At 40.3% G+C, this 18960-nt stretch overlaps 1 protein-coding gene across 1 annotated transcript; it reads left to right on the top strand.

The window, feature by feature from the left end:
- The first annotated feature begins 2897 nt into the window (after positions 1 to 2897).
- slc1a3a (solute carrier family 1 member 3a) lies at positions 2898 to 17672 on the top strand. Its single transcript, XM_056375629.1, has 10 exons — positions 2898 to 3074; positions 3591 to 3930; positions 4888 to 5025; positions 11401 to 11605; positions 11838 to 11880; positions 12566 to 12834; positions 12937 to 13170; positions 13502 to 13696; positions 14191 to 14325; positions 15696 to 17672. Exons 2-10 carry the CDS (start codon positions 3747 to 3749, stop codon positions 15901 to 15903), a joined length of 1611 nt encoding a protein of 536 aa, XP_056231604.1. The 5' UTR covers positions 2898 to 3074; positions 3591 to 3746; the 3' UTR covers positions 15904 to 17672.
- The last annotated feature ends 1288 nt before the right edge of the window (positions 17673 to 18960 follow it).

The following is an 18960-nucleotide window of genomic DNA, read 5'->3' as shown; positions in this document are numbered from 1 at the left end:
TCACATCATCATAGATAAAATACAACTCTAACAGTGAGTTACAAGAGAGTCCAATATAATATCAATAGTCTTTTGATAGGATTTTTGGTACAACTCTGTTCCAACATCTTTTCATCAGTGTCTCTTCATATAAATAAATGTCATACCAGCAATGATGTAATGGGATTTGCAGCCACTGACAACGATAACACAGTACAGATCGCCTCTCCCTGCAATTCAGACCTTAATTGCTGGTGTGTTCAAAGCTAATGATGGTTATTCAAACATCTCCGTGGAAAGATGATTTCATCAACAATTCTTTCTTTTTGCTCTGTGAATAATAATAACTTGTGGTATTTGCTGTCTGATTGCAAGTATCTTGAGCTGCAGTTTGTGCTCACAGATTTATTTTCAGACTTAAAGTGCTGGTTCAAATTTACATTAATTATCCACCAATACATTATTTTCAGAACAAGTACCGCCTTTAACATTTTTTTAGATCTTTTTTTTAATCCGTCTTATCTTTTAGGTAGAAGTGGCAGCATTAGTAGTAAAAAAAAACAAAAAACAGCTAAACTGAAATCAGATCCAGTACAATCATACTCCAGCTGCTAAACTGACATTTACAGGCACCTGTGTGAGAGACAGTAGAGAGCATGAAGCCAGTAATAGGAGCCAGGAGCATTTAGCGTTGTTAATTTAAACTCTGGTTGTCCCTTTAACTCAGCCACAGAGCTGCTAACTCTGAAACTGTACTTTGGCTCTTCACCACAACGTCATCATACAAGCATTCTCAGAACAACAATGATATAAGCATTTTAGTGACTGTGCTTCCATTTCTGAATTAGCAGTAAATACAAAGTACAGCTCTGACTGATGGGAATGCCATTACTATTTTACCAAAAACTGAAGTGTTGGACAAATTGAAAATTTTGATTTCACGATGCAATGAAAAAGTAAGGGATCACCAAAGTTATTATAATTCACCCTGACGGGGACCCTTAGCATCTGTGCCAAAACTCATTCCATCCATCCAGTAGTTGACAAGATTTTTCCACAAATACCAACTTCACTGTAAAACTAGAGGAAATGTTAAGGGGTCACCAAAGTCATTAGGATTCATCCTCTGAGGACCATGAATGTTGATGTAATCTTTCAAATAATTGCTGAGTTATTTCAGTCTGAACCAAAGTGTTGACCCGATCAACCAGCATTGCCCTCCCTGGAGAAATGCCGATCAAGTGGAGTCATGAATATAGTTTGTCTCGTGTATATAAACTAAAATAAATAAGCCAGCTAATTGATTTTTGCAGTCACCCATGTGTGATACAAAAGAAAAAACAAGGCTGTTGTTGCCAATAAAGGAACAAAAATCATGGGAAAAAATCAAGATAGTTTCAGTGTAATTTGCCAACGTTTGACTCTGGGCTGTGGTCAAGAATATATATATTTTTTTTTTTTTCATTGCTTGACGGCAAGTCTTTTCAAACAGACTGGCACATTTACTAACAATAATCCATAGACAGTCATTACTTATTAGCATATATTTCTTCTGAATTGAAATGTTTGGCGATTTGAATAACTTAAACCTAAATGGGAGATTTGAAATAATCCTCCATGTCAAAATTCTGGATGAGAGGAAAAATGTCTAACTGTATGAACTGTCACACAAGTGCAAATACCTATATGTGTCTGTATCATTCCTAAAAATTCTTCTGCTTTCTTCCTTCGAGTAGTAAAGAGGTTATGTAATTTCACTGAGGTCAAATGAAGCATTAAGCATAGTATGTGTGTGTGTGTGTGTGTGTGTGTGTGTGTGTGTGTGTGTTTGTGTGCGTGTGGACCGTTCAGTTAAAACGTTTCTCAACTCTCATCTCATCTCTGCCAAACATGGCTTCCCTCAGTATGAGTCAGAAAGGATGCCTTCAGCTCTGCCTCTCTCATTCACTCTCTCTCTCAATGTTTTTCCAGACACATTCACCCACATACACACAACACAAACACATACACACACATTCCCGTGCACACCCTCAGTGTTAATCGCATCGCACATGCCAAACTGTGAATTCCTGTGTCTTGTTGCCAAACTAAACTCCTGCCTGCTTGTGTTCGGATCATCCTCTGTGGGACTGTTTTATTTCCTAGCCACTCTCCCGTGCTAAAGCTCAGGTAGTCACCACGTTTTTATTGCAGCACATTTACGTAGCTCACCGTCACAGCAGCACTGTCGTCAGCCTGTTTGCCAAAAAACCTCCAGACTTAGTTTACACAGATTTGTGTCTTTCAGAGCCAAACGTTGCACCAGCTGCACCAATGGCACTTGGTTAATATTTGCCTGCTGTGTTTAGCTTATCAAACCAAATAACCCATCGTTTTCCATGAAAAGAAAAATCATGGCCAAGTGGACTTTGTAGGGTGTGAACGTGTATAATGTACTAAAATGCAGCAAGAGAAGGCAAAGTGATATTGATGGATGAGTCTGTCTGTTGGGGATGTGCCAAAAGAAACCTATGAATGGCTAATCCACTTCCATATTTTTTGATGGATGGAGGACTTTAACTTCTTTGTTGACTCACTCTCCACAGGAATCTCCAATCAGGCTGAACTTATCAAGCGTGGAAAACCATTTGAAAGGAAGGCTGAGAGAGACAGAAGAAAACAAGAAGGTCCTTTCTCTTTTTCCTGCTTGGAAAGCTCATTATTCCTCAAGCTCCCCTCTGTCTGAAAAGCACCCCCACCCCCCGCCCCTCGCTCCTACCTTACTTCACTTTTTTAGTCTCCGCCTCACCTCCCCACAAGCCTACACTGTGTGAGTGACTAACACTAGTTTTTCTTCTACTATAGCACCGCCTCCATTCTCTCACTGGCTCTTTTATTCCCTCATCCCCGTCGCAGCTCCTTCCTTTCCTTTCTCCTCCCCTCTCCTCTTTTCCTACGCTTTCTCTTCATTGCTGGTTGCTTACACCAACCAGCTCACACCCAAAGAGCTCCTCTGTCCCTCTCACACCGATCGTGTTTTAAACCAGAGCTTTCCCCAGAAAAAAAAAAAAAGAGAGAGACATTACTCCAAAGGAAGTTATTGCTCAAGTCTGAAGGTACAGGAACAACTTCTTTCTTAGTATTTTACCATTTATCATGTCTACCCTTTGAGTGTTTCTACATGTGTCTGCATGTGTGTGAGTGTATCAGTATCAGTATAACCATTAGATACAAACTGTACACGTGTGTTGTAGTTACTCAAGTGTATGTTTGAGGAAATCTGCATTCACAGATGTGGGTGCAACACATGTGTTCTTCACACACTGAATGCAGCATGTCTTTGACAGAAAACCTATTCATTAAGTATTTTAGTTCTTGTAATGCATGTTTGGATGAATTTGCATGATTATTACTGTATATTTTCTACATATGAGGGAGGATATCTGCCTAAGAGTAAGACATTTATGATTTAATCCACTTTGTTTGTGCTGTGTATTTTTTACAGTGGTTATAGGTGATAGTTCAGTGTAGCAGAGTAATGACACAGCGGTTAGCAGAGGTGGTTGTCTACCTCTCAAAAATTGTTTTCAGTGCTCAGACGTCTAATAGCTCTCACTGTATGTCTCAATCAGGCAACTTGTAAGCCTCAAACCAAGGAGAGGTGTTACAGAGAGGAAGAAGGACACAACAGGTAACAAGTGATTTAGCAGGACCATTGAAGCGTCTCCATCGCAGTTTAGTGGAGTTCCTGCACATTTACTACAGATCTGAAGATTCCAGCGGCAGCTATGACTCAGAGCAACGGGGAGAACCCACAGAGGACCCGCGGTGGTCTCCACCAGATCCGGGCTGGGATCCAGTCCCGATCACTGCTGGCTAAGAAGAGAGTGGAGAACATCACAAAGGATGATGTGAAGGGATTCTTCATCAGAAATGCCTTTGTGATCTTAACCGTCGCAGCTGTCATTATTGGTAAGTAAGAAAATTATTATGGGGGGTTGTTTTTTACTGTAGACACTGTTTAGACACTGAACTCTGTTGGTAATTTAGCTGGTGGTTAAGTTAGTTTAGCTGACTTAAAACTGGATATAACAGGAAGAGACCATCTCTCACCACATTACCCCTCTTCTATTCAAACTTGTAAAGAAGAAGGCAACAGATTTTCTGCTTCACCCCAATAATCCATCAATCTGCTGTGACAAACACCCCTGTAGCAGGACGGAAGAGGGAAAAGAATAGAAAGAAACTCACCAGATGAGAGAATAGGGGGAACTCAGATGAACCTAGTGGGCTGGCCTTTATCCGACCCTGCATCCGACCTTTGCCCTGTTGCCATTAACCTCTGAGTCTTGCTCAGTAGGAAGTGAGCCAGGCTGACACAGAGCCAGCACATCTGCAGCCCTGCTAGAATTACACCGTGCCATGGCAAACTCATTTGATGGATTGTTAAATTCAGGATATCCTTCACTTCAGGCTTAAGGGTCAGCCACCTGGGCCTGTTGGTGGTTTAGTTCTGATCTGAAGTCCGAAGTCTCTAAACTGCTGATCTAAAGTCTGAAGTCTACACACTGCACCTATGAATTTCTTCTGTTTAAATGTTGACAAATGTGTTTTGTCAACATTTTGAGAAAAGAAAAAGTGTTTCCAGCAATGATCATGACTTAACTGTATTTTATTTGTGTAACTTTAAGTGAAAACTACACATTTTCTCACTTAGGAAGCTGCAAGGTCCAGAGTTATTTTAAAAACAAATTGGTATTACTGTAGTATTTATATTCACTCATAAACATGCTACGTTTGTTTTAATATGATTAGATTCAACAGCAGGAGTCAAATCTGGGGCTCTTTTGAGGTTCTAGTCATGACATAAAATTTTGAAACATTCTAATAAAGTTTTGACTTTTCTTCCACACCTGATCCTCACTGCAGGTATAATCCTGGGATTTGCTCTGCGGCCTTATAAAATGTCGTACCGTGAAGTGAAGTTCTTCTCTTTCCCTGGAGAGCTGCTGATGAGAATGCTTCAGATGCTGGTGCTGCCCCTGCTGGTTTCCAGTCTCATCACTGGTATGGACACTAACAATGTACAGCCATGTACTCTTTCATTTAGCTGAAGATTCTTAAAGTTACATATGTTATTTTTGTATCAACTTTTTGTTAAATGTGTGTAAATTGCAAGAATCTAATAGAGATTTATTTATTTACTACTTGTATCACCTAATTACAGTGACAATGTTGTACACACCTAAGGCGGTAAACGTACGGTAAATGAAGTGTTCAGTTGTCACTAGCTTTTTTTCTGAGTCAAAATGAACCTCAGATATCTAAAATTAGCACACTTACAGTTCAAGCCTGTGTGACATTGGTTTGTTCTAAATTTATATCAAATGCCTCAGTCATTGCACACACAGCTCGGCAATGTGTCTCCTGAAGTCACAAAAACTCACTTGCATTTTCTCTTGTGCGCCTGTGTGCTCAGCATGACTCCACAGAGTTTTTACATATGGCAGCCACTGTAGACACAGCCCCCAACCAGACAAAAACCCACACCGCCCTTTAATCCCTCATATTGTATCTGTACTAGCTTGAAGTGAAGGTACAGCACAACATCAGTTTTCACGTGTGGAAAAAGTGGGACCTGATTCTGTTTGTACGAAATTTAAGTAACATGTTTTGCAGGTAGCTTGTATAAGGTTTATATCAGTGACAGGGCTGTTTGTTGTTTTGTGGCTCCACTGACCAACATGTACCTCATGAGTGGCAGAGGGAGCCAGTTGTTTGTTCAGCCGATGCTTTGTTGGTTTTGGGCCGAGTGGTGGACGCGGGTTAGGATGACCTCATGAGCGAGAGAAAAGGCAAAGCGAGAAAGAGAGAGATATGTTTTGAACTTACACTACTGGTCTCAATCAAATGCTTGGACCATGTTGTTTCAACATGACCAAAGCAGTTTTAACTCCATGTGTTTTAAACAAGCATTTCATAGTTTGAGGCCTGGATTACTTTATGGTACCCGTACATTTTGTACCCTCTGTAACATGCATGTATTTGGGCCTGTGCTTCAGAAAAACATAGACATATGACACTGAGGTTTTCCGTTCTAATCCAGGGATATAGCGAGTTCATTCGTCACTGGTGACACGGTTCATAAGCCCGGTTAGACACACAGGGATGTTTACTTCCAGATGCAAAGGCCTGTGGGTTTGTTACTGAGCAGGGCCTCTTCTTGTTATGGAAGTAAAGCTATAGATTTATAGAGTCATAAAACACTATCCAAAAACACTGGCCAGGAGCATTGACTGACAAATATAAGCGGCACATAGTGAGGCCAAAATGTCCAGTCGCTGAGCAATGATTGACAGGGCAAGAGCCCGGACTCCTGAGGGGATGATAGAGACTCATTGTACGATAATAACCTGCTTTGTGCTGCAGCGGGGCGTAACATCAGCATCCTCTGACATCATGTCACATGACCGCAGCTACATGTGGAAATCAACAAAGAGATTCTGTAGCCAAGCCGTCCAGCACACAGCTCCTCTCTCGTGTGTGTGTGTGTGTTTGTGTGTGTGTGTGCGCGCGCGCGCCCTTATCCAAGTCATCAGAAGCAATGTTGCCAGCTACGAAGTTATCATTATTATCATTATCATCTATCATCTAACTAGAAAAAGTCTCATGATATTCATCTATAAAGCTTAAAACATCTCACAATGAGACTTCTTGTTAAATAAATAATAATAATAAAGTATGTGCCAGTACAGTATCTGGATTTTGCTGATTTGGCAGATGAAACCAATCAATAACACTATGCAGGTCAATAGTAAAGCGTTATTATGTTATATACTAATAAGGCTTGACTCCTGCCAGTTTCACAGCTTGTGCTGGTGGTTAGACATGATCTGGTTACACCCTGCAAAAATGTACTGAATGCAACAGCTCATCTCATACATGATATAAGATGATAGAATTATTGCAACACTGAAATTACAAATTATTGCAGAGTTCCCACTGAGCTGTTATCAGCAGTTTGTTGGAAATTTAGTGGAGTAGATTGAGGTCAGAAGTCAACAAAAAAAAAACACACACGCATACACGAACCTGCACATTGTCTGGACAATACACACATACACACACACACACACACACACACACACACACACACACACACACACACACACACACACACACACACACACACATACACACACACACACACACACACACGCTGACACACACACACATGCTGACACGCTACAGCTCACTGTCTTAAAGGAATTTTGACTTCCAAAACAACAAACAGGAGAATCAGAAAATTATTAGATTATTAGGTTTATCTGGTTTTTTTTTACTCACATGGGGAACACAGTTAAAAGTTTTCGGGCCAATTTGTCACCTGACATCATTTTTGAACATATCCAACGCAGCTGTAGTCCTCTAGTTTATGAAAAGTTTGACATTTCTTATGTTTTTGAAAATTCCTTTTTTTTCTTTCACAGTTTTTCAGATTTCTGCTGAAACTATGACCTCAGTTGAAAAGTAATAAAAGTGACCTGAGGTTACTTTGGACTGAAGAGAACTCCTTCTCCTGATCTCAAGTGTTTTGACAGACTTGGGTGTATGTTCTTCTCTTCCTAGAAGAACCAGCCTAGATGTAACTGCACTAAGCTCTATTTTAGAGAAGTAATTGCTTACATGACTTTGAGAATAACATATTTTAGAGGGTATGAGAATCAGAGTTAAACTCCTATGACTTCTTTTCAGCAAACACTTGGCCACTGTGCAAACTGACTGTCACACTCCCAAGACTGAATTGTGCCACTGTGTGAAATGGGTTGTCCCAGTTGAAAGGAATGAATCAGCTGAATCTGGAATCAAAAAAGTTTGTGCAGAGTCCAGAGGGGCCCTGGAAGGTAGGAAATGCAGGAAAGTCATGCAGACAGGCAGGAGAACTGAAGATCAAGTACTATGAGAAATGGTCTTGTGTGTTTCAACGGGAGAATGAGAAAGAGAAAGAGCAGTTAACTGCAGGGTTCTCCTTTATCTTTTTCAGAACCACATCCCTTTCATATGTACTCGCTCACTCACCCACTTCAAACATGTGTTTTCAGAAGAATCCACATTGTCTTCAGGCATTTCTTTATTAGAGTCCACCACAGAGTATTTATAGAAGCCAAGAAGGGGCTTGACAGGGAGAGGGGATGAGGGTAGAAAGAGGAGGAAAAGGAGGATGATTACAGTGGAGGTCATTGGAAGGGGAGGTTGAATGTAGGAAGGGGAGGGAGTTAAGGGGAAGACCAGGAACAAGGAGTAAAAAATGTAAAGGAGGATGAAGGCGGTGTTATAGTAAATAACTGGACATATTCCTGTGTGTATCCCTAAATGTCATGAATTCAAAATTTTACTGACAAGATGTAAAAGTGTGTAAGAACCTGGTAGTAAAATGTAAAGAACAAGTTCTCCTTCAGTAGAATGGTGCTAAATTACTGCACAAGTCACATTATTAATGGAGGTGGTCCAGGTGGCATGGGGTGCCGTGCACCATCAGGACAACAATATATATCACCAAATGAAGAAGGATATTTGCATTTGTTGAGCTGTTGTCAGGTGTCACTGTGATTGGCACAGCTGTTTCAGAGCTATGATGTAACTGGCTGAGAGACTTATATTACAGTCAGTTCAGCCCTTTTGCACTTTGCATTGCTGCACTTACATGAACCAAAACAACAGGTGTGAAAACCGTACAAACAAATGCAGATCACAGCATCTTGGACCCCAAAGTGAGATATTCAAATTGGTTGTCTGGTCCAACCGGCACTCCAAAATCCAATGATATGTAGTTTAATGTATACAACAAAGGAAATCAGTAAAATGAGCACATTTGAGAGGCTGTAACCAATGGAAATTAGTATCAAAATACATTAATTTTCTGTAAAATCGTTTAAAGTCCATAAACTGGCGTGTGGAGATATTTTCTGGCTGTAGGCCGTCAGGTAATGTCTTGCAGACACGTGGGTCAATCTTTGCCCAGCGTCAGCGGACATTAATTGCCCTCGGGACTGACCTCTTGCAGTTGCTACTATGTCCTGCGCTTCAACTCCCCCCTAAAGTAGGCCTACTTTTGTGTTTGATGAACATTCCCCATATGAGAGAGAAAGTCATTCTTCCTGCTCTCCTTTCTTTCATTCTTTTGAAAGGATGGAATTGGTGAGGCTGCGTCCGTTGTTGCCTGGACAACAGGCTTTGGATCATTGTGTGCGTGTGTACGGGGCTGACTAAGTCAACAAGTTTTCCCAGGGCTGTCAAAAAGGGAATAGGAGGAGAGCAGGAGAGGGGGGGGGGGGGGGGGGGGGGGGAGGAAAAGGGTGGCAATGAATGAAGATTGCAGCAATAAGATCAGCGTGCAAGAAAGAGAGTGCAGGGAGGCAAGCTGTGGGGGTGGGAGAGGAGGAAGAGCAGGGCAGGGGTAATAGAGGGCACCCTGAAACAAGAGGCAGTAGAGAGAGGAGGTGAAGAATTTGGGGGAGGAGAATGAGGGAGGGAAGGATGAGGAGGGTGAAGAGGATAAAGAAAAACAGGATAAAAGTCCTGGGCTTGTTGAGACAAGAGGAACAGAAAGAGGGGCAAAAGCTGGGCCAGTAGGTACACCCACACACACCCACACCCACACACACACACACACACACACACACACACACACACACACACACACACACACACACACACACACACACACACACACACACACACACACACACACACACACACACAACACACACACACACACACACACACACACATACTCACACACACACACACACACACACGCACACACACCCACCACCCACACACACACGTAGTGTCAAAGTGTCATACAGCTCCCATCACACAAAGCCTGCTTTGCCTTGTACAGCTCTGAATGAAGAAAACAGCCATAACAGGACCTGACACTGTGAAAATACAACGCCACTGTCATGCCTATTGAGGCAGTTTGTCTGTTTCCAAATCCAAAATGAATTTTTTTCCCTTTTACCACCATTACCCCTACAAAGTCTGTTTAATGCTATTATAGCTGTCGAGGACAGTTCCAGGCTCCCTCAAACTTCTTTCTGGTTCATAACAATCTTTTGTCTTTCTCCCTCAGTGGTTTATTAGTTCTTAACTGAGAACCAACTTTCAGTCAACTATTCAACTATTTCTCATGCAACATGAACTTGATTTGCAGCTTCTGAGGGGGACTGTTAAATTCAAACTCACCACATATTTTAGGATATGTATAATGTGATGGCATCTAGTCTTCCTTGCAGGAAGGCAAAGGTTACCAGTCATAGCAGGAATCAAAGAATTTATTTGTAATTTGATTGTGATCTGTTTTTTCTGAATTGTGCTTCATCACATTTTTTCTGTGTAAAACATCGCTCTGTTGTATTTTCTCAGCTACTTTGGCCTTGGCTTGATATACATTGCAGCACGTATAGTTTTCATATCAGACGACAGATACTGTGCATCTTTCTTGTGTCTTCTTCTCTGTGACAGAGATACTCATTTGAGGTCAGGCTGTTAATCTGTAACTGACATCTCTACTTGCTCTCTGTGTTCACAACAAACTAATGTCACACTTGTGAACACATGGTTCTGTTGTATGATCAAATAAAAAAAGACAGTTGATTTGAAGGATGGAAAAGCACAAAATCGCCACCAGGTTTCAAAGCATTTCTCTGCAGCTGTAATTTAGAATATATTATCTATATATGGCTGGACGGTATATGTAAACAGATTTTGTATCTGCCCCTGGGTGCTGTGCAGTAGGTGTTGCTTTTCCACCAGTAAATGTCAGAGTCAGATTATGTTTCTCGCCGCTTTTTGTTGTCACAGATAGTGAGGTAGATAATACCAAATGGGTGTATTCCACCTGTAATTGCAACACATTTTCCCAGGCTGACTGTACGCTCACCGGGACAACAGTTAGTGACATATTTATGCAAACTTTAAGGTCATGGGGCAACATGGCTGAAGAAGATTTTTTCCATATCAACAACACAAATAGATACACATTTTTTTTTGATTAACTTTGTCATTCCCTCACTCTCTAGATGTTATAAGGCAACATTTGAGTTTTTGATTATTTTCTTTCTAACGCATGTCAGTAAAAACGTGTGTAACTGTAAAGCAAATATATACAATTATTAATATGAAATGAATGACCTAAAGAAAGAATGAATGAATACATCCATAGGCTACCCAGTGACTGGTAATGTGGCCAATTTACATGTTTCCACATGGAGCTGCTTATGGCACTACCGTCTTATAGTACTGTTGCTGCACTTCTGCTCCCTCTGCAGGAACTGTTGAAAGGTTGCCTATGGTGATATGAGGAAGAATGCAAGTACAAATGGGTAAACATACTGATATACTGATATACATTGGTTTATATGATATGTTCTTTTCCAGGTATGGCTGCTCTGGACAGCCGTGCCTCTGGTAAAATGGGAATGAGGGCAGTGGTCTACTACACCACCACCACCGTCATTGCTGTGTTCATCGGTATCGTCGTGGTGCTCATTATTCACCCTGGAAAAGGCTCAAAGGATGAGTTCACCAAGCAGCAGCAGATAGAGCAGGTCAGCCCTGCTGATGCCTTCCTGGACCTTATCAGGTGCCCACACACACACATTTATGCACCTTGAATGATCAACAAACTCACACAAGCGCTCCAGTCCAATTTTGCCAATAAAAGGCTGTAGAATGCAAATCATTATCAGACTATAGCTATAATTTACATTTTATACATTGCATGTTTGTCTTTGTTTTTTTGTGCAGTGCATTTGTAATTTGTAAGAAATGTATTAACCCTAACAAAAATGTAACTCTTTTGTTTGGTTTTCCAGAAACATGTTCCCTCCTAACCTTGTGGAAGCTTGCACCAAACAGGTGACTCTCTCCCTCCACATCCCCTCTCTTCCCTTTTCCTGTAGTTAGATAAAATGCTTTATTCCTTAACTGTCTCACTTCAGCATCTCACCATCAGTGCTTGAATGCTTGTTTAGCATCGCTCAAAGCTTCTCCAATACAGGCTTTCTATTTAATGTCTGTATATCTGTACTGCCATTGTCATTCCTGTGCACTTTCAGCTACTTACTAGAGATCTCTGTTCCACTTGAAATTAATTTCATATTTCTAAACATAAAAATTGCAAAAAGCGGGTTTACAGTCATCATTTCAGACAGAGATGGGACTTTTTTCATGGGAACCTAACGATCTGACCTTTCTGCCCATGCTTACACCTGACACATCTGTGTTGTTCGCTGACGCCCTTGTCTCAGTGCCACTTCCTCATTCCAACACAATTTAGGCATATGGTGGTATTCTGGTGGGAGTGTGATATTTTGTGTGCGATATGGGAAAGCACAAACAATTAACTGCATTTATTGAGGTCTTTTTACTATAAAGAATACACATTTAACATGCTCATAGTTTCATATTCAACAGGCCAAATACATTTGCTAGAATGACCATGAATCTCAAATAGAATCCTTGAATAAAAGCATTTATAAAATGCTATTCTCCCAGTGATTAATCACTGTTTAACCCCTCCTCTTCCTTTTTGGAAATCCAGTTCAAGACACAGTATGCCAAGAGAGTTGTCCATGTGAAGATGACAGTGAATGACACAATATTCACACTAAATGGCAGCCAGGATATAGCCCGGGAGGAGATGATCCCAGTACCAGGGGCGGTTAATGGAATCAATGCTCTCGGCCTGGTGGTGTTCTCCATGTGCTTCGGTCTGATCATTGGGAGCATGAGGGAACAGGGACAGCCCCTCAAGGACTTCTTCGACTGTCTCAATGAAGCCATCATGAGGCTGGTTGCTATAATCATGTGGTAAGTGCGAGGAGGGCTGGATGTGTGCGTGAATAGAGATAATGCTGAATGAATTATTGGATGAATTGCATAAAATTCACAATAACACCCATAAATCCCCAGGTACGCCCCTATCGGTATCTTGTTCCTGATTGCCGGTAAAATCGTGGAGATGGACGACATTTCAGCCATGGGTGGCCAGCTGGGAATGTACACAGTGACAGTCATTTGTGGGTTGCTAATCCACGCCATCTTCGTCCTGCCAACTCTCTACTTCGTCGTCACCCGGAAGAACCCTTTCATTTTCATCGCGGGGCTGTTGCAGGCACTCATCACTGCCCTGGGAACATCCTCCAGGTATGTGATTGGGCCAAAAGTTATACAGTTCAACTCAGAATCAGACTGACAAGAAAGGTCAAGGTCAAGGAAGAATTTATTGAATTTATTTATTCTCTCATATACAATAGTCAGTGTACAGGGGAACAAAAATGATATTGGTATGTCAGATGGTCAGGCTTGATAAGCATGATTTATATTTGCTTTCTCTAATTGATTGGTCAGTATTAAAGCAAAAACAACAATTCAGCGGATCACTGTAGTTTCTGGATGACAGGGTGGAGTTTTCCTCATGTGTCTCACTCACACACTTTCTGTCCGTCATTCTCCTTCTCCCTTTCTCCTCTCACAGTTCTGCCACTTTGCCCATCACTTTTAAATGCCTTGAGGAAAACAACAAAGTGGACAAGCGTGTAACCCGTTTCGTGCTCCCTGTCGGCGCCACAATAAACATGGATGGCACAGCTCTATATGAAGCCCTGGCAGCCATCTTCATCGCTCAGGTCAATGATTATGACCTCAACTTCGGACAGATTCTCACCATCAGGTATGTGACGTGAAAAGCATTCACTCTACAAGTTTTGCTCTTTAACCATTCAATAATAATGCCAAACATTCAGCAGTGTGTATAATATCATTAAACATCTTCCCCAACAGGATTTGATTGAGTAAATGTTGCCTGTTCTGAGAGTTTTTGGATATTTCTATGACATTTGTCTTTCATTATGGCATGAAATACTACTTAACTCAATTGAAGTATCTCCAAGTCTCAAAACCACAAGTTCCAGCTTTATAAAAGACTTTTAACCACCAGTCTTGCTATTTGACTATTGGGATAGATGAGGGATAGTATTTCAGTCAAGGGAATAAATTTAAGTGACCCTCTTCAATGCTTTAACAAAGGATGATCGAGCGGTCAGATCTGTGTAACGTCCGCCTTTTTTTCAGTTGCACTGCAATGAGTGATTTTTTTCTTTTTTTTCTTTACACAGCTGAAATACCTTCAAATTTCTATCTGTTTTTTGTACTTTTTCCCATCAGTATCACAGCCACAGCGGCCAGTATTGGAGCAGCCGGAATCCCGCAGGCAGGACTGGTTACCATGGTGATAGTGCTAACCTCTGTAGGCCTGCCCACTGATGACATCACACTCATCATTGCCGTTGATTGGTTTCTGTAAGTATTGGCTTAGGACATCTAAGAAAAACTTCACATTAAATGGGAAAGTTGAAAAAACGAGTTTTGAACCATCGCACTTTGAACAAACTAATTGTTGTTAATAGACAGTAATGAAGATGGTTTAATTGTGAGTAAATCAAATACAGTGTGGTATGAATTCAATTAAGTCACACCGAAGGGAAATTGAAGGGGTTAATGGATCAAATTTGTGCACTCTACATTCTTGAGTGGATTAAGGGACAGCTTCCCCTGGACTCTCCCTTCACATTCCATGTCCCTCAATCCATCTGGTTTTTATTCAGTCTGCATCCAATCCCGATGCAAAGCCCTACTTCCTCCTATCTACTGGCTGAGTTTCATGTGGTTGGAGGAATGCCTGGAGCCATAAAAGACTGCCTCCAGTTTTCTAATGATAGTTTTTATGTGCAAACTTTTTCAAACACACCACATGGATTTAATCTGCAATATCTTCAAAGCAATTGTTTAATATTTCATAATCTTAACTTCTCTAGTTGTTTTGTCTTCTCTTAATTTGTTTTGTCTTCTATTTTCTCTTGTCTTGTTTAGTCTTCTTGACTCTTCTTCTGTTTTGTCCTCTCTTGTTTTGTCTTCTCTTGTCTTGTTTTGTCCTCTCTTCTCGCTTTGTCTTGTTTTGATTTCTCTTCACTTGTTTTGTCCCATCTTGTCATCTAATGTCCCATCTAATTTGTCCTGTCTTGTACTGTCTTGCCTTCTCTTATCTTGTTTTTCTCTTGTTTTGTCTTCTCTTGTCTTGTTTTGTCCTCTCTTCACTTGTTTTGTCCAATCCTATCCAATTTGTCCTGTCTTCTCCTGTCTTGCCTTCTCTTATCTTGTTTTGTCTTCTCTTGTTTTGTCCTCTCTTGTTTTGTTTTCTCTTGTCTTGTCTTCTTGTCTCTTCTCCTGTTTTGTCTTGTCTTGCTTGGTTTTCTCTTGTTTTGTCTTCTCCTATCATTTTATCTTCATTTTCTCTTGTCTTGTTTTGTCTCATCTTGTCATCAATGTCCTATCTTATTTCTCCTGTCCTATCCTGTCCTGTCTTGCCTTCTCTTCTGTACTTTTAACTTGTTTTATTTTGTTTTCTCTTGTCTTGTCTTCTTGTCTCTTCTCCTGTTTCATCTAATCTTGTTTGGTCTTCTCTTGTTTTGTCCTGTTTTACTCCTCTCTTTTTTTTGTCCCATCTTGTCTTCTCTCATCTTTTCTTACTTTTTCTGTCATTTTGTCTTGCCTTCTCTTGTTTTGTCTCTTGTTTCATTGTCTTGTTTTTTTCCTCTCTTCTCTTTTTTTTTATCTTATCGTGTATTATCTTTTCTTCTCTTAACACTCCCCTGTTCCCTGTCTTTCCTCAGGGACCGATTGCGCACCACCACCAATGTCCTTGGAGACTCTATTGGTGCAGGTATAGTGGAACACCTGTCTCGCCACGAGTTGCAGAACAAGGACCCCGAGGTGGGCAACTCAGTGGTGGAGGAGGCAGACAAGAAGCCGTACCAGCTCATCTGCCAGGAGAATGAGTATGAGAACGAGAGGCCTGCTGACAGCGAGACCAAGATGTAGGGGCGAGCTTTTTGTCCGAGGTTGCATACTCTTAGAAAAACCATTGAACTGCATTGAACCACACTCTCAACTAATCTCTTTTTAAATTGCAAACCTTCCTCTCACATATGTGGGAGATCTGTTTTGGGCTTTTCTGACACACTGTAGACTTGAAATGGTTCACTGTTGCATTGTTTTTTCTAAGGGTTTGAACTGTGATGCTTCCTATGAGTACTATATGTATCAGCCATAGGGTGGCAGCTGTTTACTTTTAAACATGAACCACTCTAGAGCCTGGTGGTCCATGGCCTGCATGCCATATCCAACTTCTCTCAGAACTGTGATGACTAATCTCACCCACTAGAGGCCAGTATGGCTGTGAGTCTTAGCACCACAACAGATTACAACCCATACCTGCACAGACTTTGTCTGGCTTTATAGTTGTTTTTTATTTTTATTTTGTTTGAGTGGTGTGAAAAAAGCAAATGAAATGGCAATGGAAATCTTTCTGAAGACTGATGTGAAAAGTGTTGGATATCATGCACATACACTGGGATGACCAGGTCAGCATCTCTGGGGGAAAAGGGCTGTTTATTTACAAACTTCTGTACAGACAATAGTGGCTTTATTTTCTATAATTTGCTGTATAGAGCTCAGCAGGATGAATGATGTAACTTTACTTGAGGCACACATACTTTTGCCCCTTAAATGTCCAAACCAGTAAGTGTTTTTTTTGTAGGCAAACAAGGTTGTCAATGTCTTGGCAGCTATATCCAGCCTTATTTTTTGTAATACATGTTCCTTAAATCAATCACTACAATCATTAGGACTGACAAACCAAAATCACTAAGCAGTGCTTTACCTGTTAATTTCCTCACCTGAGAATTTGAACTTTCATCATATCAGAATTTTAAGCCATTACCATTTATTTCAACCAAAAAAAGCACCAAAAATATTATCTAAATTTCTGTATTAAATTATACCCACCCGTGCACAAACAAATGCACAAACACTAATCTACAAATGCAGTGCAATTTCAATAGGAAGATAGTAACAATTGCATGATATGTTGATCAATTCTAACGGTGACAGCGAGTGATTTCCTTACCTAGGCCCTCTAACATGGGAATGAAACAAAAAATTATTTGGTTGAAACATTCATGTCAGTATGAAATATTTGTTTTATATTAAACCTCAGTTTCCCGTAGATAGTAAACTCTAACACTTATTTCATTTGATTTAATATGGATGCATGTTGTAAAGTAATGGATTTCACGTCCAATTCCCATCTTTTATTTTAGCTAGCTTGAATTTGAAAGTGTTGTTTTGTATTTGCATAATTCAGTATATATAACAAATGTAACATTTATATAAAAGTTGCTTTGTATAGGAGGTTCTTCTGAATATATTGTACTTGTATAGAGAAATGTAGATAAAAGTGTACATTAATTGTAGATTTAAATTGTAAAAGGTTATTTGAGGGTTGCATATGTAAAGATGCTGTAACCATACTCTTATCAAACCTAATGACCAAACTAACTATCCCTGTAGTTCCTTTCACAAATGCAAAAATGGATGATTTAAAGGAAAATGTTTTCTTCTACACAATTGAGGAAATGGAATAGTTCCTTTGTTTACAGTTGCTTTTGTCTCTCTGGATATGACTGTTTCTCTCATAAATTCACATTGGAGTGCACATACACAGAACAAACGCAACACATACACAATGAACTGAATAATAGTTGTAGTTTTATCTTGCACGGATTTTTTGGAATAAAAAAGTGAAATTAGTGGTTGTGTGTTTAAGATTTTATCAGTGAATGCAAAGCTGAGCACTTAGGGTAGACGTGTGCTAATGAGTAGATGTCTTTAAATGTTTTAAGTACTTGTTCAATGAGTTTGCACGCAACTGTTTGCAGTCATTAGCGAGTAGCTGCCTGCTCTACACATTATACCTAAGAGCTGCCCAGAGGGATGTGATGTACAGATACTGAACAGCTTTGGGAGCATAGGTGGAGGCGGTATATCCTGCTTCAGGTAAAACTAATGGTTGTTGGTCCTAGAGGGGAGGGCAGTTCTCCTTTTTCTCCATCAGCCTTGATGGTTTGTGCTGGAATTGATGCTTGAAACCAGGAGCTCTTATCTACAGTCCAGCTTCCTTCAGCTGTTGCCTCTCTAACAAACACAGACGTTTTGCTCAGAATACCCATTGTCAAATGCTGATGCTGACACCTTGAGGGCAAACAGGGATTTGATCACCTGTAACATTTAGATTTTCACTGCCTGAAAACAACACTGTAAATTTGGCAAATGCACCTAACTTTTGCAACATCCCATAATCCTGTACAGTTAGGATATCCCTTTGAAAAAAAAAGCCCCTCTAAATGAATCAATCAATACAAAAAACACACATGCATACACACAGTGCTGGAAAGTATAACTAAGTACATTTACTCAAGAATTGTCCTGAATTACAATTTAAAGTACTTCACTTTACTTATTTTATACTTTACTTATCTTATACTTATTCTAATGATACTTTATGTTGTACTCAACTAAATTTACATGACAGTTAGTTTGCAGATGAGTTTATGAACAATATATATGATGGGCCGTTAAAATACAATCCATTATTATAGCTTACACAGCAATACTAGTAGCTGGAGCGGTAGCTCCAACCTAACCTATCACAACATTAAAATGATACTTGTTATTTTAATAATAATAACAATCCAATAATACAGTAATTCTCTGAAAGGGGCCATTCTGCATAATGAGTACCGTTACCTTCCGTTAAATACATGTTGCTAATAACTTTTATCGTCAATTGCAAAACTAGCTAAACTTTTGAAACCCCACTATATGTGGCAATCCCACCAGAAATTCTAATGATGATTTGTTTATATGTGTGCATAATCTGTCTTTCTCTAAACCAGAATTTACAGTAGACTGTACAGTAACTGTGCTAGACAAGACAAACTTGTGTTGCAGCGCCCTCCAGCGGCTCAAACACGAAACGTTGCATGGCATTTTGTTTGGCGCCGATGGAGGGAGTCACTCCTGAGATCTTTGGTCAGT

The sequence above is a fragment of the Seriola aureovittata genome, chromosome 5, assembly GCF_021018895.1.
Source record: "Seriola aureovittata isolate HTS-2021-v1 ecotype China chromosome 5, ASM2101889v1, whole genome shotgun sequence".
NCBI lineage: Eukaryota > Metazoa > Chordata > Actinopteri > Carangiformes > Carangidae > Seriola > Seriola aureovittata.
This window is presented reverse-complemented; position numbering and strand designations above follow the sequence as displayed.